This window comes from Drosophila suzukii, chromosome X, assembly GCF_043229965.1.
Source record: "Drosophila suzukii chromosome X, CBGP_Dsuzu_IsoJpt1.0, whole genome shotgun sequence".
NCBI lineage: Eukaryota > Metazoa > Arthropoda > Insecta > Diptera > Drosophilidae > Drosophila > Drosophila suzukii.
The window spans coordinates 30503737-30530740 of record NC_092084.1 but is presented as its reverse complement, the minus strand read 5'-3'; the positions used below and the strand labels follow the sequence as shown (position 1 = coordinate 30530740).

Genomic DNA, 27004 nt, shown 5'->3' with positions numbered 1-27004 from the left:
GTCATGCTGATCAAGAATATATATACTTTATGGGGTCTGAAACGTTTCCTTCACTGCGTTGCAAACTTCTGACTGAAATCATATTACCCTCTGCAAGGGTATAATAAGTAAGAAAAGTCCTTGAAACCCCCGATCAGCTTTTTACACCCGTTACTTGTGGAGCAAAAACGTATATTAGATTCGTCGGAAAGTATGTAACAGGCAAAAGGAAGTTCAGAAACTCACTTTTTTTTACCATATAAAGTATAAAAATATTCTTTTTTTTAAGCGTGGGATCCCAAAGCCACACCACCCGCCCAATCGACCGAGGGGCGCTGCCTTGTGCCGTGCGGAATGAATTCGAGAGATGATAGACGCGTAGAAAAATAAAGATATAGTTCGAGGAAAAAAAGTAGGATCTAAATCTGTGTTAGAACATTTAATATTTTGTGATAATAGGATAAAGTATATTACAACCAGAACATAATACTCTAAAAGGTTTATGCAAGTTATAGTTAGATCTAAAATAATTTAAAATAAGGGGAATGAAATTTCTTGTTGATCTGCATGGAACAGAAAAGTTTAGCAGGATAACCAAGTCGGGGCTATCCATTTCACCCCGAATAAGGTTATAATTAAAGAGTGTTCCAAGCATCGTTCTGCGGTTGGCAGAGGAGGGTTAGAAGTAATCTATTAGAATTAAGAGGTAAAATAAGGCTTGCTTCTTTAAGCAAATAGTAAAATATATTGCATATTGAGGATTGACACGACAAAAAGTCATTACCTTACACTTAGAGCCATTTATAGCCAGTAAATTGTCAGAGCACCATGTTTGAAAATTATTTAAATTGGATTGAAATTTGGACTGGCAAGAAGTATCCTTGTATTGCAGGCATAATTTAACATCATCTGCGGAGGTAACGTGGAGTAGACAAGATAAATAATTTTTAAAAAGTACTCTTTTGTTCTGGAATTCATATAACTGAAGATCCATTTTAAAGGATCAACAGTTTTCTAACCAGAAGAACATTTAGAGGGTCAATTTCTTTACTAAAGTCAGTGTAAATGACGTCTGCTTGAAGATGTTTTTTAAATCTCTTTATCACAAATGCTGTAAGTTCCAAAGGGTTAGTGGTTGTTGATCTACGTTTCAGAAACCAGTGTTGAAACGGAACATATGGATCTTAGAGTTGCGAAAGAGGTGCTAGGTCCAGATTAGATACAAGAACAATAAGCTGCCTAGTGAATTTATAAAATAGCTTGGGAACTTGGGATAAGATATGTCAAGCAAACCTTCAGTGAAATCAGGATGAGCTAACGGAAGTAAGACATTCGATTTTTTATCAGTGGACCACGAAGTTCCAGGTTTATCAAAGTCCCCTACGCAAGCCTCTGGTACTCTGATAAGAGTTAAGCTAGTTTTTTCAAGAAGGTGCTAAGATAGAAGATGCAGGTGCGACACTACTCTAGCTGGGGAGTCTTGTTACTAAGGTTCTTTTTCTTTTACTTGTATTCTTATTCCTAGTATTGAATTTCTTTACCACCACAAATGCGGGCCAGAAATCTGCCGAACATATGGTTGAAAAGAGCTCACTTGGAACAGAGATTTTAAAAGACGAAGTGTCTTTAGCATAGGTAAAATTAAATATTTCCATGGTAATGTTTTTGGCATTTGTTTTGTGTTGTATATAGTCCAACCCCTCGGAGGCCGTTTGGTCAAGGGAAACTTGTACCGGTAGAATGCATTCAGTATTCACTGGAGGTGGGAAGTTATTTAAGGAAGGAAGAATTGGTGAGTCAGTTGCAGACGATCCAAATTTCAATTGATCCATATCTTTTTTAGCTGCTGATCTAAACAACATTTGAGGATCTGTTGAAGTCGACCACTGCTCCGTGAAAGAGCTTTGATCATCACATTCCAGGGGTCGCGGGGTTTTCCCCATGGGCTGCCCACCAGCAGTTGTTTTTTTACGCGTTGGGGACTCATCCAATAGCTAACGGCTATTAAATTGGGAGTCCAGTGCTGAGAGTAACTCATCCGCTTGCCGAAAACTATCTCTAGCTATGCCGAAGCTATTAAATATACCCTTTAAGCCATCTTTAGTTTGGCGCATAAACGATCTTATCTCGTAAGCAACCTCAAGACAAGGGTCACAACAAAATAGTAAGTTATGCCCCTTAGCAAGCTCATCAGGGCGACAGGTATACCCAGCACACTTGCTATGAACCATTTTTTCACAAAGCCAACTCGTCAGTTTTGACTGGTCGGCTCTACTTAATCGATGGCATTTTTTAATGGAGCCGACAAAAGTATACACCATTTTTATACCCGTTACTCGTAAAGTAAAAGGATATACTAGGTTCTCCGGAAAGTATGTAACAGGTAAAAGGAAGCGCCTCCAACCCTATAAAGTATATATATTCTTGATCAGGATATGTCCGTCTGTCCGTATAAACGCTGAGATCTCAGAAACTATAAGAGCTAGAGTGTTGGGACTTGCCATATAGATTCTTGGTTCATAAAAAAGTTATAGCCAAGTTATTATCAATATTTTGCAATCCAATCGAGATTGCACACTACATGCCGCAAAAAAGCTGTTTTTACTTATACGTCACCAAGCCGCTAGGGGCGCTATAGGCTAATTGGCTCTGTATACCAAGTGGCGCTATAGAAGAATAAGATAGGTGCCGCTATAGACTAGATGTGTTCGTGAAAAAAACAGAGTTGCTTTAAGAATATACCTCATCCTTCTGGTACTCCCTTAAGCTGAGTAACGGGCATCTAATAGTCGAGGCCATCGACTATAGCGTTTTCTCTGTTTTTTATTCCAATTGCATCTTAAAACATCGTTCACACCCTAATTTACGCCGTTCAAAAACGAACACCGGTCTGAAATCTAGTATGTATCAAAATTTAGTTAGAAATTAAAACATTTCAAGGCAACCCAAAAAAGGTCTCATTACAGAACTGTCATCTCGATAAGCTCACAGTTTTCATTTACACTCATTGAAAAAAAAATTACCATCAGCTTCCAGCAAGCCACTATCACCTTTCAACATCAGCTTCTAGCGACGTACCAGCAGCTACCAGCATTTGGGTTCTCTGCTTTCTGAAGACCTTCACCGCCTGAAAGCTATATCATAGATTGGCAACCGGCAACTATTCGTGGTTCTACGACTAGAGTGGCAAATAACTAGTGTGTTTTTCAGCATTACAAGGTAAATTTCTCTCAGCCGCGCGAAAGAAAACTTTTTTATTTATACACTCAATACAGACAGTCCACTTACTTACGTACACATTGAGTGCACGCACAAAATTGTATAAAGATAATAAGGACTTCTTAGCAGTACGCAGACTTCTGGGACTTAAGTTTTTGGGGTTGATTCAATTTAATGGGCATATTAAGAAAAACGCTAAGCCAATATATATCTTAGAAGCCCACAAACGGGTTCGCAACCATTTTAATTATCAGTTATTTGACATTAAAGTCAAAGTCTAAATTTTGCTTGGGCTGCAGGCAGAGATATGGAGTGTATTTGTATCTTAAATTAACAAAAACAAGAAAGGAAGTTAACTTCGGCAAGTCGAAGTTTGTATACCCTTGCAGCTATAATTATTAAATTTAAAAATACAAAAATTGATATTTCCAATAGTATAAGATAACATGTCAAAAACACCGAAGCTATAATTTGTTTCATACTATTTTCCCACCAATTTTCCGATCCTTCCTATGGCGGCTATATGATATAGTCGTCCGATTTTGATAAAATTAAATTCGAAGTTCAGAACTAATTAAAAAATGGTATTTCCAAGCGTAGGAAGTTTTATGTTAAAAACACCGAAGCTATAATTTGTTTCATATTATTTTCCCAACAATTTTCCGATCGTTCCTATGGCAGCTATATGATAAAGTCGTCCGATTTTGATGAAATTGAATTCAAAATTTAAAACTAATTAAAAAATGTTATTTCCAAGCATATGAGGTTATATGTTACAAAACACCATAGATATAATTTTTAAAAATTTTTTTCGGATTATTCCTATGGGAGCTTTAAGACACAGTTGTCCGATCCGGCTGCTTCCGACTTATATACTACCTGCAAAAGAAATAAGACTCTTGGAAAAGTTTCAGCCCGATAGCTTTAAAACTAAGACACTAGTTTGCGTAGAAACGGACGGACAGACGGACATGGCTAGATCGACACGTTTAGTCATGCTGAATATGTATACTTTATGGGGTCGGAAACGTCTCCTTCACTACGTTGCAAACTTCTGACTGAAATCAACATACCCTCTGCAAGGGTATAAAGATGTTACATGACATCTACACACTAAACGAAAATCAAAAAAGCATTAGTCGATTGACTCCACAATCGTATAACCGCTACTGAACCGCAAATCAATTTAACTTATTATCTAACGTTCGATTAATGTTTATTACTGGCTCGATTAGTAATCGACTAATGTACACATTAAAAAAAAATACAATATATTGAAGTGTGAAAATGTGATGTGGTTTTTATTTCGATTGGGTTATCTTTTATTATCAATGTGTGTTTTTTTGTATTGTATTTTTTTTTATACATTTTTACTAGTTAATATTAAGATAACTTCTGCAACATTCATTCCCATTTTCCTCCTGAAGAGATTCCGCCTCCTGGCATTCCCAGTCCGCCATTGGGAAGGCTCCTCTGCTCGCTCAGGCGAGTCCTCATCTCTTGGGTTAAAGGAAAATTTGCTGGGGTGGTCATTCTGTTCGTGTACTCCTATACTTTTTGCAACTCCGTTGCCATATTCCCACAAAGAATTCCCTTGACGTTTACATTATATTATATATATGTATTTCCATATTGCAGAATACCATCTGACGTATTGCAATCTCAACTTCTTTGCTGCTTTCTCGTGCACCCAAATAAATCCTTGGCTTACTTTATCCCAGAATAATTCTTGACATCTTGTCATCAAGTCACTGTGCTAGATCTGCTGTAGCAATGTCGACGAAACATCGCATGTTTGAATACGCACTTGCGTTCGTGACCATGCGTATTTCAAACATCACATAGTCAGGTTCAAATCCCAAAGCTTAGTGGTAACCACTTCTTAGCCACTGCCGCTGGTCTTTCAGTCATTTCCCTGAGCATTTGCAGTACGGATCGGACTGCTCCTTCAGCTACATTCACTTGTGGAGCATAGAATCCTGTTTTTTTGTGTCGGATTTTGGCTGAGCAATTTTGCGAACACCTGAGATACGAACTGCTTACAGTTATCAGAGTGTTTAAGCCTTAGCACTCTAAACTGATGAAAAATGTAATTTTCCAGAAAGCTTTTGACTTCTCCCGCGGTGGCCTTCCAGATCGGCTGTACCCATACGAACTTGCTAAAATGGTCGAAGTCTTTTGAAGGATATGCCCTTTCCATTTTGTACTCTCAACAGCGTCATCGAACCAGACCTGGAACTGAACGAGTTCTTCCATTTAATAAATAATAATCGGTACGACTTGAAAGGATCACGCCTTGGAGCCAACCTACTGTTAAACCAGGTGATGACAGACAAGTGTACTTAGGACCTCTGATCAGCGAGGAGGGACTCAGCATTTTTACCCGATCGGTTTCGGCAGCTATGTCGGCATCCACTGCCGCTGGGGGGTCTAAAGCTTCGCTGCCGGCAGTGCCCATAAGTACTGAAAGCTCTGGAAAAGTCCCTGGTTCTGCTAGTCAGTCTAAGGGGTAAACACTACTTTTTGTGCCTACAGGAGAAGTAAGCTCTATAGGAGTCCCTGGTCCCGATAGTCAGACAAACGATGTTTAGATTGCTGGTGGAGGAAGAAAGAGACTCTCTGTTGTTCCATATAGGAAACTATTATTTGTGTCTTGGTTAACCCGCGAAACCACATCTGCAAATGTTTTGGAATTTATACACCAAAAATTACCATCGCTAAACATTATAGTGGAAGAGTTTAAATATTCTTATGCTAGTAATATAACTTCATTTAAAAGATCTGCTCCTCCAGAAATATTTAATATACTAAATTCTAAAAGTCTTCCCAACTGATTGCCGTTACCTCTAGTCAAACATCGGAGAGAATATACTTTATTAAACCCAACGACATTTAATTGGTTTGTGTTAAATTTTTGTTTGCAATCTTCACCTATTTTTGTAACCTGTTCTTATATTCCACCTGGATCCGACTTAATAATTTGTGAGCACCATTTGACTGCAATAAAAAATGTTCTATCTCATCTTTCCGACAAGTAAATCTTGATTGTTTTGGGCGATTTTAATCTCCCTGAAATTCTTTGGTCCCCTTCCATTGACTCACTTTGACCATGACTTCCATGACTTTGTTGATGGTCTGTTAGAATTATCAGTAGAGCAAGTAAGCTTAAAACGTAATTAACTAAATAGACAATTAAATCTTGTTATACCCGTTACTCGTAGAGTAAAAGGGTATACTAGATTCGTCGGAAAGTATGTAACAGGCAGAAGGAAGCGTGTGCGACCCCATAAAGTATAGATATTCTTGATCAGGATCACTAGCCGAGTCGATCTAGTCATGTCCGTCTGTTCGTTTGTCTCTCCGTCCGGATGAACGCTGAGATCTCGGAAACAATAAGAGCTAGGCTATTGAGATTTGGCATGCAGATTCCTGAGCTTCTTACGCAGCGCAACGCTTCTTTCAGCAGCGTGCCACGCCCACAAACCGGCCAAAACTGTGGCTCATACAGTTTTGGTGCTACAATAAAAATTTTAACTGAAATGTATTGTTCTCACCAATACCTATCGATTGACCCAAAAAGTTTGCCACGCCCACTCTAACGCCCATAACGCTTAAGTCTGTCTACCGCCCACATAACCATATATTGAGATCAGGGGTAGGTGGCGCATTTCAGTATCGCTTTGCTGCTTGCATATCCCCATTTCTCTTTTGTCCCTTTAGCAGAGTAACGGGTATCTGATAGTCGAGGTACTCGACTATAGTGTTCTTCCTTGTTTAAATTTTAATACGTTATTAACTATATATAACGATGTATAATATACAACTTTTCCTCTTTATGTACTTTCCTAGGGTGAATCAGGATGGCCTTCCTCCGCCCATCGACCACGATGGGGATACATTGAGCAACAGCAGTGACAGCATGCATAACTCCGACGTGTCGTCGGTTCTGGACATTACCACGTCACCGCGATACAGCCCCACGGGGTGTGGCATAGCATTGCGTAGGAATGAAGACGAGGAACCCAGAGGAAGAATCTCGACAGCGAGCAACGAGCCCACAAGTCCCGATAGCCCGGGGATGAGTTCCCGAAATTACGATTCGGATTCAACCCAACCTTTCGTGCACCCGGGCCAGATGTCACCGATAGGAGACCACAGCGAGGAAGTGTACAACGAGGAAACCGCACTGAACTTAGGGCGACTGCCAAGGCTGAGGGTCGAAGACGACATCGCACCTGTAACCGACTCGGCTCACTGGTGGGTAACCTCCTGGCTGCGCACCCAAAACCACCACTCCTTCGCACCAGGACTCTTGGAGAGTTGCGTTGAGGAGTTTCAAAGCACCGAATGGACCGACTCGACATCGTCTGACGATTCCTCGGTTGGGGGCGATGGTCGCTTTGGCATGGGAGGATATCGACCACCCCTAGCCGACGCTGTCAGGGCAGCGAACGCTGCTTGGGACATCTACGAGAGCAGCGGCGATAGAAACGCTCCCAACGATGCCATTCCCGACCGGAGCGACGAAACGCTCTCCTCGATTGGTGATACGGATCATTACGACCCGGTTCGCAGTCCAACTCCGCGAACACCCTGGTCATCAGGACACTTGGATTGGTCTGTTGAGATGGATCAAGATACCGGAAGGGCCGACTCGGCCGACGATTCCTCGTTAGAAGGCGATGGTCTCAGGGTAACGACCGCGGTTTGGGAAAACTACTTGGATACTTTATTCTTGTTACGCTCCCCGTCCGAGAGGTCTCCCTACGATGCCGAAAACGACCTGGTCCTAGCGTCACCTGATTCCCCACCTCTCCGAATAGAAGATGAGATACACAACACGGTGTGCAGTCCTCTTCCGCAAACACCGCCAACAGTGACACTGGCAATAACCCCAGGTAGACGGATCTCAAACCCAACGACACCCAGGGCAGTGTCATCCAGGGCACCAGTCTCGCCACTTTTTCTGGCCCAAGGGTTGCGTACCTCCGCCCGATTACTCCCACCGACCCCAGGGCGTACAGTCCCACCGGCAGCCCACGACATGCTTCACTGGAGAAAGCCAAGAACAAGCACATCCGAGACCGAAGACACGCAATGGGGACTGCAAGATCTTCGGGTATCGCCCGGAGCAGAGGAGGCCTTGAGTGAGGACCACTGGGTCGTTGCCCCCCTAGCATGGCGAGTGGACACGCACGACCGCCGACTACCCCCGACTCTAGTCCAGTTCGTTCTTCAGCATGAACGCACACGGGTCCGTTTCTTTCGGCACGCGGGGGGTCACCGGTTCCGGATCACCATCTCGGGACAGCGAGCCGTCACAATTTCCATGTGCAACCAAAAAGAATAGGGGGGCGGGAGTAAGCACTAAACTAAACCCCACATTTATCTATCACATCGGTCCAGGAGGCCACTTCACGTTTCTGACTATGATTTAGTTTAAATATAAGATTTGAATAAATTTTAAACTCAGGGTTTAAAGGAAATGTTTTATAGTATTTTCCCACCAATTTTCCGATCGTTTCTATGGCAGCTATATGATATAGTCGTCCGATTTTGATAAAATTAAATTCGAAATTCATAACTCATTAAGAAATGTTATTTCCAAGCGTAGGAGGTTATACTTTAAAAAACACCAAAGAAATTTTTTTTTCCGATTTCCGTTTCTGTTTTAGCCCGATAGCTTGAAAACTCAGAGACTAGTTTGCGTAGAAACCGACGGACAGACGGAGAGACGGACATGGCTAGATCGTCTCGTCTAGTGATGCTGATCAAGAATATATATACTTTATGGGGTCGGAAACGTCTCCTTCACTGCGTTGCAAACTTCTGACTGAAATCATAATACCCTCATCAAGGGTATAACAAGAAAGGAAGTTTACTTCGGCAAGCCGAAGTTCGTATACCCTTGCAGGTCTTATTATTAAATCCAATTCAAAGTTCTTAAAAATAGAAAAAAGTATATTCCCATTAGTGTAAGATAAATATGTCAAAAAACACCGAAGCTATAATTTGATTCATATTATTTTCCCACCAATTTTCCGATTCTTCCTATGGCAGCTGTATATTATAGTCGTCCGATTTTGATAAAATTAAATACGAAATTTAGAACTAATTAAAAAATGTAGTTTCCAAGCGTAGGAGGATATATGTTACACACCACAGATATAATTTTTTAAAATTTTTTTCCCGATTATTCCTAAACGAGCTATAAGATATAGTTGTCCTTATACTTATATACTACTACTGCAAAGGAAAGAAGACTTTTGGAAAAGTTTCAGGCCGATAGCTTTAAAACTGAGAGACCAGTTTGCGCAGACGGGCGAACAGACGGGCAGACGGACGTGGCTAGATCGACTTGTCTAGTCATGCTGATCAAGAATATATATACTTTATGGGGTCTGAAACGTTTCCTTCACTGCGTTACAAACTTCTGACTGAAATCATATTACCCTCTGCGAGGGTATAATAAGTAAGAAAAGTCCTTGAAACCCCCGATCAGCCTTTTACACCCGTTACTTGTAGAGTAAAAACCCACTCTGACGCCCATAACGCTTAAATCTGTATACCGCCGGTAGGTGGCGCATTTTAATCTCGCTTTGCTACTTGCATATTTCTATTTAGCTTAGTCGAGGTACTCGACTATAGCGTTCTTCCTTGTTTTATACTTTATATGGTAAAAAGGAAGAGTTTCTGAACTTCCTTCTGCATGTTACATACTTTCCGACGAATCTAGTATACCCTTTTACTCTACGAGTAACGGGTATAAATATTCTTTTTTTTAAGCGTGGGATCCCAAAGCCACACCTCCCGCCTAATCAACCGAGGGGCGCTGCCTTGTGTCGTGCGGCATGAATCCGAGAGATGATAGACGTGTAGAAAAATAAAGATAAAGTTCGAGGAAAAAAAGTAGGATCTAAATCTGTGTTAAAACATTTAATATTAATCGTCTTAGGAGAGGCAGAGAGTCAAATTTTGTGATAATAGGATAAAGTCAATTGTAATCAGAACACAATACTCTGAAAGATCTAGATCTACAATGATTTAAAATTAGGGGAATGAAATTTCATGTTAATCTGCATGGAACAGAAAAGTTTAGCTGGATAACCAAGTCGGGGCTATACATTTAACTCCGAATAAGGTTATAAATAAAGACTGTTCCAAGCATCGTTCTGCGGTTGACTAGGGAGGGTTAGGTAATTAGGAGTAATCTATTAGAATTAGAAGGTAAAATAAGGTTTGCATCCCAGGCGCCTACCTAAAGCAAATAGTAAAAAGTTCTTCTGTACAGATTTGATACGATCAACATGAATTCCGTATTGCAGACTCCAGACGGGTGATCCATACTCAAGTATCGGGCGGACAAGCGAAATAAATAAGGTCTTAGTTATATAAGGATCATAAAACTCCTTTGACCACCTTTTAATAACGCCAAGAGCACCCCTAGCTTAACTCACCTTGGACGAGATGTGATCAGCAAACCTTAGTCTTGGGTCCAACAAAACACCATGATACATACCGAGAGTTATTCTATCCAATGTGCCCTCACTCAGCGTCTATATTGCATATTGAGGATTCACACGACAAAAAGTCATTACGTTACACTTAGAGCCATTTATATCCAGTAAATTGTTTGAAAATTATTTAAATTGGATTGTAAGTTGGACTGGCAAGAAGTATCCTTGTGTGGCATAATTTAACATCATAAATTCCATAAGTGGCCCGGTTTCACGGGTTGGATAACTGGTTGGATAATCTTGCAAATGTTTGGTTAAAAGGATTATTATTTCTTTTTTGGAGTTGGATGCTGGCGTCCACTTCCACTGGTTCACCCCTGTTTTGGTAAGTATTGTTCGGTTGTGTCCAAACATTGTTGTTTGGGCTAGAATTGAACCGAGTATTGCTGATAGTTATTATTGTTTGGAAGTTATTAGCATTAAGATAGCTGTTAGCATTTTCATACGTATTAAAAAGTTGATAGCTATGTGATTTCCCTGATTGTAGTTGTCCGATTTATAATATGAGTCTTATGAAGTTCTTAGATTTTCGTTAAAGCGGCGTCGAGGAGAGCTAAAATGATAAGCACACTGTGCCCTCAATTGGTTGCTTTCCATTTCTTGCACTCTGGCTAATGCGTTTCGCAAGTCAGGAGAATTAACGGAAAACAGAGTGGCGGAAATTGGGCCTTTTAGGCCAGTTATAAACACTCTCAAGGCGTTTTGCCTGTGTCTGAGGTTTGTTTCTGTAGTTATGGGATTTTCTTTCATATAAGTCATTATGGTTTTATTTATTATTAGGGTTAACTTCTTGTTAGCCAAATTGAAAAAGTCCATTACTGAGAACTTATTTTATGTAAGAACGCTTAATTCTTGTTCAATTATGTGAATAGGTCCCTTGCCGCTAAAGACAAAGTCGAGACTGGCTAAAATTGTGTCAAAGTATAAAGCCGTTCCGTGATTAGTAAAAGCATCATTGTATAACTTCTTGTACAAATTTTCCGACAGTTCTCAGCGCTGTCGCGCTGATTGAACAAATCAGCTATAAATAAAGAGTCATCACATTGAAAGTGGTGTAATTGGAAAGCCTGTTCTTTTAACTTTTTTCTACACTATTTATAAGTCAATTGCAAAGCCTTCTAGAACTTTTGCCAAATGTGAAAATACTTTTTAAACTATCCTTGCTCCAGTAATGGTGCCAAAATAGTTATTAATTTACTTCCTCTGTAAATGGTACATGGTTAAGAAAAATTTTTTTTTCAATTTAATTGGTTTCTTTGGACACCATTCCTTCCATCTCAAATGGAACAGATTTTCGCGTTTTTCTTCAAAACCTTCCTTCATGACATAAAATTGCGGTTAAGCTTTTTGACGCGGAGGACCACATTTATGTTAATGTAATTTTTTTTTCTTTGTTGATCTACAGAAAATTATTATCCCCTGAAAATTCGATGATGTCAACATTTTTTTTGGGCGTCTCGGCCCCGTTTTTGACCGTTAGACTTAGTATTACGTTATTTTGGGTAATCGAGCACTGGCAGCATCACTGACACCATGAAAACTATATATATAGATCAACAAAATCCGTATTATCTAATATTATTTTTAACTTCTTGCCTCACAGGTAGTGCAAAGTACCACTAATAATAGTATATAAAAGTTTATCCTGACTTCTCTGATTTTCTATCACCACTGTACCAGTGTTGATTCTAACATCGGATTTTTAGGTCAATAGGTTGTGCTACCTTAGACAGAAACACTTAGTCCAGATTTCCTCGTAACTGCAATCGCATACTTTTTAGCTTGCCCAGCACTAATAGCAAGGAAACTGACGTTATGCATAACAACTTGCACCAAATTCTTACGTTCCCCAACACTGAAAATTTAAAATAACGTTTAACGGCCGCTGCTCCCGAATGCTGAACTTGGGTATATACGTTTAAAAATCTGTTAAAAATCGATTTACCAACGGATTGTCGTGATCAATGGCGCATATTCTCCGTTACGGTTCAGCCTTCAAGAAAACAACATAAAACTAATATCGGTTATCTTAGTTTTCCGGCATTTTACGCCAAATTCACGGCTCTACGAAGAAAATATCCGACGCGGTTCCGCGACGGACCAAACGTCTTGCAGCGCGATCGAACAACTGCCTTTGGCTCTCGCTCAAACGAAGAACGAACCCCAAGCAAAAGCTTTTGATTTGTAACTTAGCAAACGAAAATGGTTATGTGTGTCGGGTCTTCTTCCATCGCCCCAAAGGCAATGCTGTTGGCGGGGCCCTGAACTGGGCCTCTTTTCCGCTTCTCGACCTAGTTTTTCGAGCAGCTTGTCCGGCTCCAAATATAATAGGGGATGACCTCCACAGATCTCTCTCGAATTCACGGCGGCCGCGCAGGAACCTTTTGAGGACGGCTGGTAGCCTAATCCGTAGTTAGTCTCCTAAATTATATCTCCTTTTTTCCGGTGGCCCAGCAAGATGAACAGGCCGACCTTAGTCACTCGCGCTAAACTTTGCGGATTAAACACTTGTAGAGAAATTTTCACTTCTGCTCGCCTAGGCTACCAAAACGGAAAAGACTGACCCTGATGCCAAAATTCAGGCGGTAACCCAAACCCCGGAGTAAGAGGTGAAAAACTAGACCCGAGAAAGCCTGACATTTGCCCCTGTTGCTCTCACTTATTCCGAAACCTGCTACAGAACATTTCTTCGCACGAATGCTAGATGGCGCCACCCCTGTGTCTCTATGAGCCACTTCTGCTTAAGCAAGCGCTACACTATAAATAATATATATTCCTGATCAGGATTACTAGTTAAGTCGATCTTTCCATTTCCGTCTGTCGGTCCGTCCGTACGCTGAGATCTCGGAAACTATAAAGGCTAGAACGTTGGGTCTTGGCATGTATGTATATTCTTGAGCTTCTTGAGCAGCGCAAGTTCATTTTGCTCCAACGTTAACCTAGTATACCCTTTTACTCCACGAGTAACGGGCTTCACTTTTCAAAAACTTGTAATATCAAACAAAAACACCTTAACGAAGTAAAAAACTAGAGACATTCGCACCTTCAACATACAAAGGTTCTAATCTCAACTTTCGTGACGAAAATGTACTATACGATCTACTAAATAAATGCACTTTCTAAATTTTTCTCATTTGGCACGCCTGTGCCACAGGCATATGCCTGTGTAGGTAATAAGCTGTGCGATTTTGAAAAAGAGTGCCTATCGATTGACCTAGAAAAAGTTTGGTTCACCCACAAACGCTATTAACGCTTAAGTCCGACTGTTCCCCCCGTTTTAAAGATTTTGTAAAGGTGAAAATGGAACTTAGTTTTGTTTGCCCATTTACATAAAAATTGTTCAAGTCATCACCGCTAGGTGACTCCCTGAAATCTCGAAAAAAGTCGCTTTGCTGCTTGCATTCTCCATCTCCCTTGCGCTCCCTTTATGACAATACAAGAGAGTCCGTAAATAAGCTCATTTTACATTCAATGGATGTGTTATATATTATTTTGCTGATGTAATATGAACAATTATGCATAGAACATATGGCTCGATTTCCTAAGTCCTAAGTCTTTGGTGAAGGGTGATGAACCTCTTTGTTCTGCTGCTCACCCTGCTGCCCGTTCTGCCCCCCGTATTGACCATTGGCCAGCTCCTCGTCCATCTTAGGTTTCTTAGCATTGAGCAGTTCCCTCTGATCGTAGGCCTCTATACGCTCCTCCAGTTGGTCGACCTCCAGCCACATTTGGGATGCCAGAAGCCAATTCGGCGGTGGATTGTCGTTGATTAGGGTCAACAGAGTTTCCAGACGTTTACGATCCCAGTGTTCGGCATTTTCGCTTCGATTGGTCATCAGGGACTTCAGATATTCAATCGGTTGCTCGCCGTTATTCGGGATGATCACACGGTCGGCTGAATCCAGAGTACCGTCGTCCACCGCCTGGCAGGCCTTCTCATTCAAATCGGGAACAAACGGTGGGCAAGCCGCCGGTTGTTTACATATCATGATGGAAGCGGCCAACGGTTCTGCCTGCGGATTGACCGCCGGCATCAGGTGCGTGGCCAAATGTTGGGACGGCGGTATCTGTAAGGCATTCATCTTCTTGAGCTTCGACGGACCCATTGCCAGGACATTCGTTTGGGTGCCAACTGAACGCCGGGACGCGGTCTCGGTCGTCTGCACTACCGGTACCACGCTCCCCGGTGCGATCATCGAAATGCGTTTCTTTGGGGCTATGGCTGTGGCTAACTGAATATGCCGAAATTGTATAGATTTTTTTACTTTTTATAGAAAGGCGCTAGAGCTTGTCGAAAAGTTCCGATTGCAATAATTCAGCTGTCACAGGAAAACGAATGGCCTACTAGCTCATCATATCTTAGGAACAGGGCTGCCACCTAAAACCCATAACTTAATTTGTTTTTGTATCCTTCGATAGCCAATTTTTTGGTTTACGGCAAGACCGATTTATTTTGGACATATATTTTTTATTAACTTTTAGTGTAGGGGAGTGTAGGGTATGAACGACTCGTTTTTTGATTGCCATTTTTCCAAAAATTAATATATTTTAAAAGTTTAAAAACAGAAAGTTGCCGACATCTATTGAGCATATTCCTGTAAAAGTTCGATGGTAAAATTCCAGCGGAGTTAAGTACTACAGCTCTTGGCGTAAGCCAAAAATGTTTCACTTCTAATAGTTGTAGGGTGACGAACTGATAAATACACACTAAAACTTTATCCAAATGTGAAAATTATTGATTTTTTCTTTAAGAAATGTTGAAATTTGACAATAATGCAATTCAAATGTAACTGTACTCTTAAAACAAAAGAAAACGCTATAGTCGATGGCCTCAACTATTAAATACCCGTTACTCAGCTTAAGGGAGTGGGAGAGGGATGGAGATATGCTTAAAGCAAATCTGCTTTTTTCACTAAAACACTGTGGCAACCTAATATGGCAGCAGCGCCAACAGAAGCTTGCCAGATGACTAGAAAGAATGGTGTGGCAACACTCGGAGATTTATCGGCAAGATTCAGCGAGCGACACACGTGTCTTGATAATATAAATAAACTTTGTAGTTCTTAATCTGAATAAAACTTTAATGGCAAACATACTTCGCCATAGTGGTGACCCCGGAAAGTAAAATCATAGTAAAAGTTACTTATTCTACGAAATTGACACACACGTTCACAATTAAGAATTTGCGTACTGAATAACAAGACGCCAATACGATTTGCGAAAAATAAAAGGTAGGCGGCTAAATTTCGACGAAGAAAGCGATCGCTCCGATTTTCCATTCATCCGGATTCAAATCCTTATTTAACTGCTCAAGTCCGAGATCTGCAGCAGCATCTCGAGGCACTTCGGACAAATGCACCTGGCAACCGGGATGAGACTACTCGCACACACACACGTGCGACTGTCCACTTGCCAAAATTCGCACATAGCAACCCTCAACTACGGTTTGCGCAAGTGGAGCGGTCATTTCGATTGCACCAGATTATCGACGACACCGACAAGTTCGACCTTGTGACCCTTCACCTGGAGGAGGATGTAGTTTTGGCAGTGGAAGACTTAGTCATTCGACCACCCAACGAAAACAAGTACGTAGCAATTAAAAATCGTTTACTACAAAAATTTGCGGAATCTCCAGAGTCGAAACTGCGCCGACTTCTGCAGGGTGGAGGTACATCTGGTCTAAAACCATCTGAGATCCTGGCCAACATGCGACGACTAGCTCCGGACCCGGGCAGCGAGAACATCATTCTTACTCTTTTCCTGGCAGAGATGCCGGCGTCAATTCGCCCCACTCTTACAGTCTGGGAAGAGACGGACTTGGATAAGCTCGCTAAGATCGCAGACAAGATGCTCGAAGCGGTAAACCACAACGCCACTTTTGCGATCAGCACGAATAACTCGACTGCAGCGGCCCCACCTGTTTGCGCAACTTCCACCGAAGACCCCTGGAAAAAGATCAACGACAACTTGCGTTCGCTGTCACAGAAGTTTGACGTATTGCAAAAGGATGTCAAACGTCTCCAATTCCAAGGACGCTCACGCAGTTCATCGCGTGGCCACGTACAAACTGAAAATTCGAATCAACAGGTATCTGTGCCTCAAGAGAAGCTTTGCTTCTACCACGATCGATTTGGGGAAAACGCTCAAAAGTGCCGCCCTCCATGTTCCCGCACCTCGTCGTTAAACTAAAGGAGCTGTCGCCCGACACGCTGGTCGGCGGCAGCACGAATATAACCAGCGAGCCTACAGTTCAGCTAGCTGTTCCACAGGAGCAGCGCCTACACGTCACCGATCGCACATCTCACATCCGCTTCCTCGTTGATTCTGGATCTGTAGTTTCCGTCATACCACGAACGCTGGTTAGACAAAAAACTACTCTGAGCGATTTGACACTGTACGCAGCGAACCAGACAGTCATTCATACTTATGGAAAATACGTCACTCAGCTGAACTTGGATCTTCGCCGAAACTGTGGGGGCCAGTCGTAAATGGAAATAGAAACTTTTGGGAGAATTTAAAGTAAAGTCATTTTGCATGTAAATTCGCATATGTCTAACAGCTAAACGTAGAGTATAGCAGAGAGCAGCGAATATCGTCTAGCTGACCCGCTTACACGTATAGTCTGTCAGCATAACAGCCTCTCTTTCTCGCGCGCACCGAAAACGTGTGAAGGCAGAAAGGAGAACAGAATCTGGAAAGATCCCGTTAGGTGTGCTTAGCAACGCCGCAGCGTACAGCCAGCTTCTCGCGTCAAGAGTTCTCGTTCACTTCGTTTAAAACTTTGAATGAAAACGGACGCAAGGCTGCTGCCGTAAGTAGAATACAAACGGAAAATTACAACCCACGCGGTTCGAATTCTGTCTAAGTGTGTGTGCACCAGCCAAGTCTAAGCTAACAGGAGGATCATATATAATTTTACACCCAACTACTGGTAAATAAGAACGCACAAATTTAACCGCACAGGCAGGCTATTAAGTGGCGTGTATTTCTATGTATTTTTTTTTGTAATAGGAAAAGAAAGGAGGTTCTGCCGAAGCCGGACGGCAACATCAGCGCCAGCGCGGCGTGATTACACCGTTTTTAATTTCGCAACCGGTCGGCCAAGACGAGACTTTTTTTCTGGGTGTCAGTTCAAGCCAACCTGCCACGGCAGGGTTGCCACCTGCGGACACGTGACGCGCTAGGTGCCCCCCTGCGATCAGCAAAGGCGCGAAAATTCTGGAAGGTGACCGAGGCTACAGATTGCCGCGAACGGCGTAAATCTCTGGCCCGGCATCCCACCAACCGCATGCCACGTGCGGCCTTGTAAGAACCGCCCTAATCGAAGGAAGTCTACCTGAGTGACCACTGTGGCTAGTGCATAACCTCACCCACACGCGCCACGCGGGGCATCCACCGCCCCAGCTCTGGCTAAGCCATAGAGCGACATTTTGGAGGGTTATGGTACCAGTACATCAGTCATTTTTGGACCACTGATCGGAGCCGTGGTCATACTTGGATAAGGAAGTGAACGTATACCGGATGTAACTTTTGCTACTACACCCACATCGCCTCACCCACACGCGCCACGCGCGGCAAAGGAAGTCTCAGCTCTGGCTAGTCCAGTGAGCAGTATCTCGGAAGGCGTTTTGTAAGCGCAGCAGACCCGGCACTTCACCCGTATTCGCCACGTGCGGCTTGCCGATGGGAAGAGTCTCGCCATAGGCGAATGTATTCGAAGGAGAGCAACAGACCCGGCACTTCGCCCGTATTCGCCACGTGCGGCTTGCCGATGGGAGAAGCCTCACCATAGGCGAATGTATTTGGAGGAAAGCATCGATTGATCAGACCCGCTGTCTGGCGTGCGAAGACGCAGATCCCTTCGTATGTAGTGAGCTGTCGGAGGCGCTAACTTTTGTATAGTTTAACTTTCGATCTATGTAGAGTAATTTCTCGGTACTAGCTCATGTAGCGTACCTTTGTATTGACTTAGTAGTAATTTTTTTCTTTAAGTTCTGACAATGACCATCCGTACATTCCACATAACTTAACTTGTCAGAAATTAATATGATAACTTGTCTTAAAAGCATCCTTGCACAGCGTCTTCGATGGGCCCACCGAACCTGCGTCGCCGGAGTTTTGCGTAAGTGAAATATTGTTATCACCATATTGATTTTCTGACATTTGACCCATATATATAAATGATATTATGATTATGCGTGCCAAAGCAAACGGACGATTATTCGGTCAGATTGAGTCTTGTTACGTTTTTAGTTAAATTTGATTTTTGAAGATGAAAGAATTTAAGTTGTATTGAAATCATGATTGTAGTTTCTAATTTTCTTTTGTTAATTGAAGTTGATAGTTTAACAATGGTTGAATAAATTTGTAACACGGAATCGTGATTGATCTTGCTATGCCGCCGCTATATGAAGTAAAAATGTGAATAATGAATAAACATCGAATAAGGGATAACCGCAAACAATTTCACACAAGTTATCATGGTAGGGGGGGTACAGAAAGGGGCGGCAATATCATCGAGCCACCCTAACTCTTAATGTTTCCTGATTCGCTTGTGCCTTCAACGTCCGTCCGCGTGCCTTGAGTCCGTTTACACCCATTATTTTGTTGTTCGATCCTTTTAGATTACCGCTTAGTGCACTTAAAACTTTTTTCGCGTAGTACGGTGCGTGTTATAGAGAAGACTAGGAAGATCCCACGACAATCCGAGGAGCTTAGCACCGAGCAATGCTAGAAGTGCACGAACCCGAATCTTCCTATACACTAGGTTATCCATAGCCTAGTGAACGCAGGCCTAAAAACCCTAGCTGTCTACTACATAAAAAGAAAAAAATGGCGCCCAGAACGTGGGGCAAACCAATCAATATTTACGTCCCTAAAAACCGAAACCGCCTAGATTCTAGTTGATTTCTAAGCGCAGGCTACTAGGAGGAGGCTTAACTTCACGTATTGCTTTACCAGTTTTCAATAAAGTCTTTGTTAGAGTCTGCTGAAGTTTAGTTTTCTCTTCTCGGTTTATTCAATGATCACTTGTATCTTGAGGCCGGAACAGCGACGACGATTCGAGAATCTGCGGATCGGGTCGACCACTCAGATCAAGGGGGTCATGTAAACATGTAGAATTGGAGGTTAACGAGAATAAGAAAGTATTTGTGAATATGGATGTCGGTAAACCAGGTCTCTAGGAATTGCGATTGTATTTCGAGTTATTACGGAATAGTCGACCAGAACCAACAGGTTACTTGAGATCTCATTTCAATGGAATTTCTTTAGACTTACTCTTAGATCACGATCATCTGAGCAATGGAATTGCAAAGTATCGGAGGAACTTCGATCTTTGACCGGTTCAGAACACGTAACTCGGGGAGTAAGCATTCAAAACAATTTTAGTTAGTGTTATTTTATTTTTTTTTGCCAAGCAATCAAGGAACATTATAGAGTTTAATTTATATAGCGAGCAGGAACTTGTAGTAATATCAATCACGATCCAGTTAAGGTTTTACACAACAAACTCAAGAAACTAGTGTTTAGTGAAGATGTCATTGCGTCACAGCAATCTCGATCTACCAGCCGCAATAGGCGGTGAGATTACATCGTGTACGACTTGTACGCAGCCATTGATCGCGAACGATATAACAGCATCTACCCCATGCGGTCATACATTCCACCAACAGTGCATCAGGGATTATATACTTGATTTTCACGGAGGTCCGGTGTGTAACAGGGAGTGTACTATACAACAGCTGTCTATGCCAAACAACAACTTGTCAGCAGAGTTGTCAGCTGCTGATAGAAGGACAGGAGAAGCTAACGCTGCTAACGGCAGTATCGCGAGCAATGATGTGAACAGAGGAAGGACAGGTGGATGAAGAGGAAGAAATACAGGTCAACGCAGAGGCGCTGGACCGCGAACAGGAATGACACTGAGATCAAATCGCAATAACCCAGCGAGTCACCACGAACGTAGTCTGGACACAGACTCGATAATAGATACTTCTAGGGCAGAGAATTTAGAGGAAATAGAGCGAGTAGTACAAACAGCCATGCAGGTGCAACAACTGAACCTCAGACAAGAACTATCTGATTTCATTAGGGCACAGGTAGCAAATATGCAGATTGCTAGTTCCGCTCAAACCCCAAGTAGGAGGTTGGATGAACGGCAGGGTCAATCAGGGGAAGCTCATTCTGCAGGAACAGTTTATCACGACATTCACCCAAACGCTCAACGCGTCAGCAGGTCAAATTCCGCAGTGCAGCCAGAGAAAGTGCCCAACATCATTCAGAGCTGGCACATCAAGTTTGATGGATCCAAAGACGGGTTACAGACCGAAGAATTCCTGTATCGTGTACAAGCATTAGCTCAGCAAAATTTAAATGGAGATCGTCAGCTTTTGTGTGACCATTTACATTTATTTTTCGTGGGGAAGGCCAGCGAATGGTACTGGAAGTTCCATCGTTCATGCCATCAATTTAATTGGATAGAGTTTTGTAGAGAGTTCCGAAATAAGTTCAAGGAGAGCGACAACGATATGGACATTTGGGAGTTTATAAACAGCAAGCGTCAAGCTGAAAAAGAGTCTTTTGAGGATAACCAATTTCAGGTGGAAAGACTCGTTTCTCGTTTGAGTACTCCGATCTCAGAAGAATCGTTAGTGAGGCTTCTCATACGACATTCAAAGCCATCTCTGCGGTACGAACTTATGCATTTACGTATAGTTACGTTAGCTCAGCTCAGGGAAGAAGTCAGAACTCATGAACAATTTTGTAGACAGATGAAAGCACAAACAATGAAGAGTAGTTTTCATCAACGCGCTTTTGTTTCTCAGATAGAACAAGATTTTGACGACAGCGAATCAGCTGAAGTGGCAGCGATACAACGCAAGCAATTGAAGTGTTGGAACTGCGATATGCCAGGTCATCGTTTTGATGAGTGTTTCGAAGCTCGGACCATCTTTTGTTACGGATGTGGAGCGAAGAACACATACAAGCCCAAATGCCAAAAGTGCAAACCTTCGGGAAACTACACTATGGATGCGTCGGTCAAGAACCACACGTCGCATCCGAGGCAGTAAAATCCGATAGTGGTACCCAAACAGATATATTAGTAGAATTAGTCCCAGACAAGTCAATCAACCAACCGGACGAACCCGTATCAACTAGTGTCAAATACCCACAGCCATATCATATTAGAGCAGCACGTTATGCAGCTGCTAGACAACGGATCTTCGGAGACGTCAGTTCTTGCATTCGCGTGCGTAAAACCAAGCGTTCAACCAAGCGAATGCGAAGTTTTTGGAAGAGAGTTCAAGGAAGTCGCCAAAAGCTGATCTCCGCACTCTTTATGCACTCAGACAACCGATTGTATACCGATATAAACGTAGCTGGTCATCACTATGTGGCTCTACTGGACTCAGGTGCTTCCATAAGTTGCATCGGTGGTACAGCAGCAAAAGTATTGGGACAGCATCCCAAAATGCGCAAGTGTTCTGGCAAGATTCGAACAGCCAACAATGACGAGTGTTCAGTTGTCGGAAGACTTGAGTGTGAAATTACCTATCGTGAAATTACCAAGCCGGTACAGCTTTTTGTTATACCAGACCTTAAGCAAGATGTTTATCTTGGAATAGATTTCTGGCGTGATTTTGGATTACTCAGTAAGATTCTGGATAGTAAAGTCTCAGTTTCAGAGTTAGACGTAGGTCGAGAAGACGTAGCCGTTGAGTCGCCCAAAGTTCACGTGCTGTCAGCACAGCAAAAAGAAAGACTAGACTTAGTCATAAATAAATTACCATCTTATGAAAAGATCGGTCTAGGTCGAACACATTTGATGGAGCATATTATTGATTTAGCGGACGCGAAACCAGTAAAGCAGCGTCATTGGCCAATCTCGCCGGCCAAAGAGGATCTTATGTTTTCCGAGTTGGAGAATATGTTAGCGTTAGGCGTGATTGAAGAATCCAAAAGCCCATGGAGCAGTAACTGTGTTCTCGTGAGGAAAGGACAGAAAGTTCGCTTGTGTCTCGATTCTAGAGAAGTGAATAAGTTAACTATAAAGGACGCTTATCCACTACCGCACATAGACGGGATACTTAGCCGATTGCCTCCCGCGCGCTATATCACAGGCCTTGATATGAAACACGCTTTCTGGCAAATACCGCTCGAGGAAAAGTCCAGGCAGTATACGGCATTTACAATACCTAACAGGCCCTTGTATCAATATAAGGTGATGCCTTTTGGTCTATGTAACGCTGCTCAAACTCTGTGTAGACTAATGGATTTGGTTATTCCAGCGAAATTGAGGACGAGAGTATTCGTTTATTTGGACGACCTCTTGGTTTTGTCTGACGATTTCGAGTCGCACATGAAGCTGTTAGAAGAAATCGCAGGCTATCTTCGTGAAGCGAACCTGACAATAAACATAGCCAAATCAAAGTTCTGTATGACTGAAATTAAGTACCTAGGTTTTGTCATTGGTCACGGTGAGCTGAAAGTTGACCCGGACAAAGTAAGTGCAATCGAAAAGTTCCCTGCACCTACAACCGCCAAACAATTGCGCAGATTTCTCGGTCTAGCAGGTTGGTACCGGCGCTTTGTGGATAACTATGCCACGATTGCCGTTCCGCTAACTGATCTGCTCAAGAAAAATAAAGTTCTGTCGTGGACTCAAGCGGCAGAGGACGCTTTTAACCAGCTAAAAACCAAATTAGTCTCATCTCCAATCTTGAGGACACCAAATTTTAAGAAACCTTTCATTCTGCTTTGCGATGCAAGCCTGTACGGGCTCGGCTGTGTATTAGCTCAAGAAAATGAGGATGGAGTCGAACTACCCATAGCGTACCCAAGCGCAGCGAAATTATTCGGTCACCGAATTAGAGTGCTTAGCAGTCATTAAGGGCATCGATAAGTTCAGAGCCTACGTTGAAGGTCAAGATTTTTGTGTCATAACTGACCACGCTTCACTTCAATGGCTAATGCGACTAAAGGACTTGTCCGGCCGTTTGGCTAGATGGTCCATTCGTCTGCAAGGGTTCTCATTCACGATCAAACATCGCCGTGGATCAGAAAATGTTGTGGCCGATGCACTTTCGCGTCGCGAAGAAGAAGTAGTGTCTTGCATTTCCGACGGAGGACCCATTATTGACCTAAGTTCAAAGGAGTTTAATTCAGAACAGTACCTCGAACTGAGAAAACGGATTCATGACAACCAGTCAAAGCTACCCGATCTCAGGGTCGTGGATAATTTTGTGTATAAGAGAACCGAACTAGCGAAAGGAGACTTGTTGCAGGAAGAGGAATCATGGAAACTTTGGGTTCCAATCAACCTCGTCCACCAGGTTTTAATACGGGCGCACAATTCCCCCGATGCTGCACACATTGGAATGAACAAAATGATTGAGAAACTCAGGCGGCATCTATTCTGGCCAGGAATGGTAACACAGATTCGCAGCTTTGTTTCACAGTGTTCCATTTGCAAGTCGACAAAGAGCCCAAACAAGGTTCTTAGACCACCCATGGGGAGACCCACAACTTCAGACCGCCCATTTCAGAGACTGTATATGGATCTTCTTGGCCCATACCCACGGTCCAAGAAAGGAAATATAGGACTTTTGATAATAGTTGACCACTGTACAAAGTTTCACTTCCTACAGCCATTGCGAAAATTCACGTCCGAAAGGATTTGCGAATTTCTGGAGAAGCACGTGTTTTACACCTTCGGTACACCAGAGTCCATACTCACGGACAACGGGTCGCAGTTCAAATCAGGTCATTTTAGAGCGTTCTTAACGAAATTCGGAGTCAGGCATATTTGCACAGCAATTTATTCGCCACAAGCTAACGCAAGTGAGCGAGTAAATAGATCGATACTAGCCGCAATTAGAGCGTATATCGGCGCTGACCACACTAACTGGGATCTAAATATCGATGCGATAAGCGCGTCTTTAAGATCTAGTGTACACCGCAGTACAGGATTTTCCCCGTATTTTCTCTGTTTCGGTCAGAACATGGTAGCCAACGGAGAGGATTACGAATTGCTTAGGAATCTGGATTTGTTGACCGACGATGTGGCACTGAAAACACCTGACATGTTGCAAGTAGCACGCCAGCAAGCTAAAAAGAAGATTTCAGAATCACATGCCGCAAATGCTAGGGTATATAATTTGCGTAGCCGAACCGTTCAATTGCACGTTGGAGACACGGTATTTGCTCGCAGTTTCGCCCAGAGTAACGCAGCGAAAAAGTTTAGTAGCAAACTTGCACCTGTCTTTATCAAGGCATCGGTGACGAAAAAGATCAGTCCAACATATTACGAGTTAACGAACGAAGCAAATAAGTCCTTAGGAGTATACCATTTGAAAGATATCAGAACCTAAAATGTGCATATTATGGAGCTGACTGACCCTTTGTTTCTTTCAGTTAACTCCTCTGTGAGTTCAATCTCTTGCCGAGTTAACTGTGGTGTGGGGGTCAGTCGTAAATGGAAATAGAAACTTTTGGGAGAAATTAAAGTAAAGTCATTTTGCATGTAAATTCGCATATGTCTAACAGCTAAACGTAGAGTATAGCAGAGAGCAGCGAATATCGTCTAGCTGACCCGCTTACACGTATAGTCTGTCAGCATAACAGCCTCTCTTTCTCGCGCGCACCGAAAACGTGTGAAGGCAGAAAGGAGAACAGAATCTGGAAAGATCCCGTTAGGTGTGCTTAGCAACGCCGCAGCGTACAGCCAGCTTCTCGCGTCAAGAGTTCTCGTTCACTTCGTTTAAAACTTTGAATGAAAACGGACGCAAGGCTGCTGCCGTAAGTAGAATACAAACGGAAAATTACAACCCACGCGGTTCGAATTCTGTCTAAGTGTGTGTGCACCAGCCAAGTCTAAGCTAACAGGAGGATCATATATAATTTTACACCCAACTACTGGTAAGTAAGAACGCACAAATTTAACCGCACAGGCAGGCTATTAAGTGGCGTGTATTTCTATGTATTTTTTTTGTAATAGGAAAAGAAAGGAGGTTCTGCCGAAGCCGGCCGGCAACATCAGCGCCAGCGCGGCGTGATTACACCGTTTTTAATTTCGCAACCGGTCGGCCAAGACGAGACTTTTTTTTCTGGGTGTCAGTTCAAGCCAACCTGCCACGGCAGGGTTGCCACCTGCGGACACGTGACGCGCTAGGTGCCCCCCTGCGATCAGCAAAGGCGCGAAAATTCTGGAAGGTGACCGAGGCTACAGATTGAACGAACGGCGTAAATCTCTGGCCCGGCATCCCACCAACCGCATGCCACGTGCGGCCTTGTAAGAACCGCCCTAATCGAAGGAAGTCTATCTGAGTGACCACTGTGGCTAGTGCATAACCTCACCCACACGCGCCACGCGCGGCATCCACCGCCCCAGCTCTGGCTAAGCCATAGAGCGACATTTTGGAGGGTTATGGTACCAGTACATCAGTCATTTTTGGACCACTGATCGGAGCCGTGGTCATACTTGGATAAGGAAGTGAACGTATACCGGATGTAACTTTTGCTACTACACCCACATCGCCTCACCCACACGCGCCACGCGCGGCAAAGGAAGTCTCAGCTCTGGCTAGTCCAGTGAGCAGTATCTCGGAAGGCGTTTTGTAAGCGCAGCAGACCCGGCACTTCACCCGTATTCGCCACGTGCGGCTTGCCGATGGGAAGAGTCTCGCCATAGGCGAATGTATTCGAAGGAGAGCAACAGACCCGGCACTTCGCCCGTATTCGCCACGTGCGGCTTGCCGATGGGAGAAGCCTCACCATAGGCGAATGTATTTGGAGGAAAGCATCGATTGATCAGACCCGCTGTCTGGCGTGCGAAGACGCAGATCCCTTCGTATGTAGTGAGCTGTCGGAGGCGCTAACTTTTGTATAGTTTAACTTTCGATCTATGTAGAGTAATTTCTCGGTACTAGCTCATGTAGCGTACCTTTGTATTGACTTAGTAGTAATTTTTTTCTTTAAGTTCTGACAATGACCATCCGTACATTCCACATAACTTAACTTGTCAGAAATTAATATGATAACTTGTCTTAAAAGCATCCTTGCACAGCGTCTTCGATGGGCCCACCGAACCTGCGTCGCCGGAGTTTTGCGTAAGTGAAATATTGTTATCACCATATTGATTTTCTGACATTTGACCCATATATATAAATGATATTATGATTATGCGTGCCAAAGCAAACGGACGATTATTCGGTCAGATTGAGTCTTGTTACGTTTTTAGTTAAATTTGATTTTTGAAGATGAAAGAATTTAAGTTGTATTGAAATCAT

At 42.9% G+C, this 27004-nt stretch overlaps 3 protein-coding genes across 3 annotated transcripts; 2 read left to right on the top strand and 1 right to left on the bottom strand.

Moving 5' to 3' along the window:
* The first annotated feature begins 2936 nt into the window (after positions 1 to 2936).
* Positions 2937 to 8678, top strand: LOC139353445 (uncharacterized). Its single transcript, XM_070997657.1, has 2 exons — positions 2937 to 3198; positions 7048 to 8678. The coding sequence occupies exon 2, from the start codon at positions 7118 to 7120 to the stop codon at positions 8546 to 8548; it is 1431 nt and encodes a 476-aa protein (XP_070853758.1). The 5' UTR covers positions 2937 to 3198; positions 7048 to 7117; the 3' UTR covers positions 8549 to 8678.
* A 5585-nt stretch (positions 8679 to 14263) lies between these two features.
* LOC118878610 (uncharacterized) lies at positions 14264 to 14911 on the bottom strand. The gene has a single exon (XM_036821656.3). It carries the CDS (start codon positions 14909 to 14911, stop codon positions 14264 to 14266), a length of 648 nt encoding a protein of 215 aa, XP_036677551.2.
* Positions 14912 to 15650: 739 nt separating this feature from the next.
* Positions 15651 to 17203, top strand: LOC139353424 (uncharacterized). Its single transcript, XM_070997606.1, has 3 exons — positions 15651 to 15696; positions 16030 to 16731; positions 16803 to 17203. The coding sequence occupies exons 1-3, from the start codon at positions 15651 to 15653 to the stop codon at positions 17201 to 17203; spliced, it is 1149 nt and encodes a 382-aa protein (XP_070853707.1).
* Positions 17204 to 27004: the final 9801 nt, after the last annotated feature.